This window comes from Dipodomys ordii, unplaced genomic scaffold (genome assembly GCF_000151885.1).
Source record: "Dipodomys ordii isolate 6190 unplaced genomic scaffold, Dord_2.0 Scaffold1000041049, whole genome shotgun sequence".
In the NCBI taxonomy this organism is placed as follows: Eukaryota; Metazoa; Chordata; class Mammalia; order Rodentia; family Heteromyidae; genus Dipodomys; species Dipodomys ordii.
Genome location: NW_012324666.1, coordinates 1 through 1,420, shown reverse-complemented (window position 1 = coordinate 1,420; position 1,420 = coordinate 1). Strand labels below are relative to the sequence as shown.

The window sequence follows — 1,420 nt, the reverse complement described above, 5'->3', positions numbered from 1 at the left end:
TGGGGTCAGAGTTCAAAGCCAGCCCCGGACTGGAAAGTCTGTCTCTCTTCAAAAAGGCGCAAGTGAGGGAGTGAAGTCCGAGTCAAAGCCTGGCATGGGGGGGGGGAGGGAGGGCAGGAGAGAGGAAAGGAAGCTGAGCCTGGCATGGCGGTCCACGCTGTGATCCCAGCCCTGGCGAGCTGAGGCGGGAGGGTCGTGAGTTCGAGGCCAGCCTCAGGCAGGGGTCCTCGGGCGCCGCCCGGCCGCTCCTGACGGTACTGTGCCCCCAGTGCTGTGCGGCCCCCCTCCGGTCCTGGAGAACGCCTCTGTGGTCGGCGCGCGCAAGGCCAAGTACAGCGTCCACGCCACCGTCCGCTACCAGTGCCACGAGGGCTTCTCCCAGCAGCGCGCGGACGCCATCCGCTGCCGGGCCTCGGGCACCTGGGACCCGCCGCGCATCCTCTGCGTCAGACGTGAGTCCCCCCACAGCCCCCCCAACACCCTGCCACACCACCAGGAGACCCACACGGCCGGCAAGGCGCGAGGACCTCTGCTTTTGTTGTTGTTTTTTGTTGGTCGTGGGGCCTGAACTCTGGGCCTGGGCGCTGTCCCTCAGCTCTTCAGCTCAAGGCGAGCGCTCTACCACTTGAGCCACAGCGCCACTTCTGGTTTTCTGAGTGGTTTATTGGACATCAGAGCCTCACAGACTTTCCTGCCCAGGCTGGCTTTGAACCGCGATCCTCAGATCTCAGCCTCCTGAGTAGCTGGGGTGCCAGGCGGGAGCCACCAGCACCTGGCAGGATCTGTTTTTGCCCTCCACCCCCTCTCTCCCTTCCTTCCTTCCTTCTTCCTGTTTGTTGGCGCCAGTCCTGGGGCTGGAACTCAGGGCCTTGCTACGCTGGCTTTTCCACTGGAGACCATTGCTCTGGTGCTCTACCACCTGAGCCACCTCCACCTCCAGCTTCTTTCCTGGTTAACTGGAAATAAGAATCCCTTGGATGTGTCTGCTGGGCTGGCTTCCAGCCGCAGTCTCCACATCTTAGCCGCCCCCCTCCTTCCCGCCCCTCCCCCCCTGCGGAGCTGGGGCCACAGGCCCCCGGAGTGTGATGCACAGACCGTAACACCCCCCTCCCTGCGTGCTCCCCGGCCTCCGCCTGCTCACGCAGCCTCACAGCCTCGCGGTTTACCCGCCGCCTGCTGCCCCCCGCCCCACCCGGCTCCTCACCGCCCTGCCTCTGCCCCCTCCCTTCCCGGCAGCCCGAAGGTCACACCGGATTCGCCGGCACCGGCGCCACCACCCGCACCACCACCAGCGCCGCCACCACAGATCACACAAGGAGCGGAGGAAACACAGGCTCCATCCGGCTGAGGACTGGACCAGGAGGGAGGGAATTTCTGCTGAGAGCAGACTGAAGCAGACCAGAGCACAGCCCCAGCCCTC

At 65.4% G+C, this 1,420-nt stretch overlaps 1 protein-coding gene across 1 annotated transcript; it reads left to right on the top strand.

Annotated features, from left to right (window-relative positions):
* Positions 1-269: 269 nt before the first annotated feature.
* Positions 270-1,408, top strand: LOC106002973 (neurocan core protein-like; the record flags this gene model as incomplete). Its single annotated transcript, XM_013037714.1, has 2 exons — positions 270-452; positions 1,237-1,408. Coding segments are annotated over 2 exons (355 nt in total), but the record flags the coding sequence as incomplete, so codon positions are not given.
* Between the last annotated feature and the right edge of the window lie 12 nt (positions 1,409-1,420).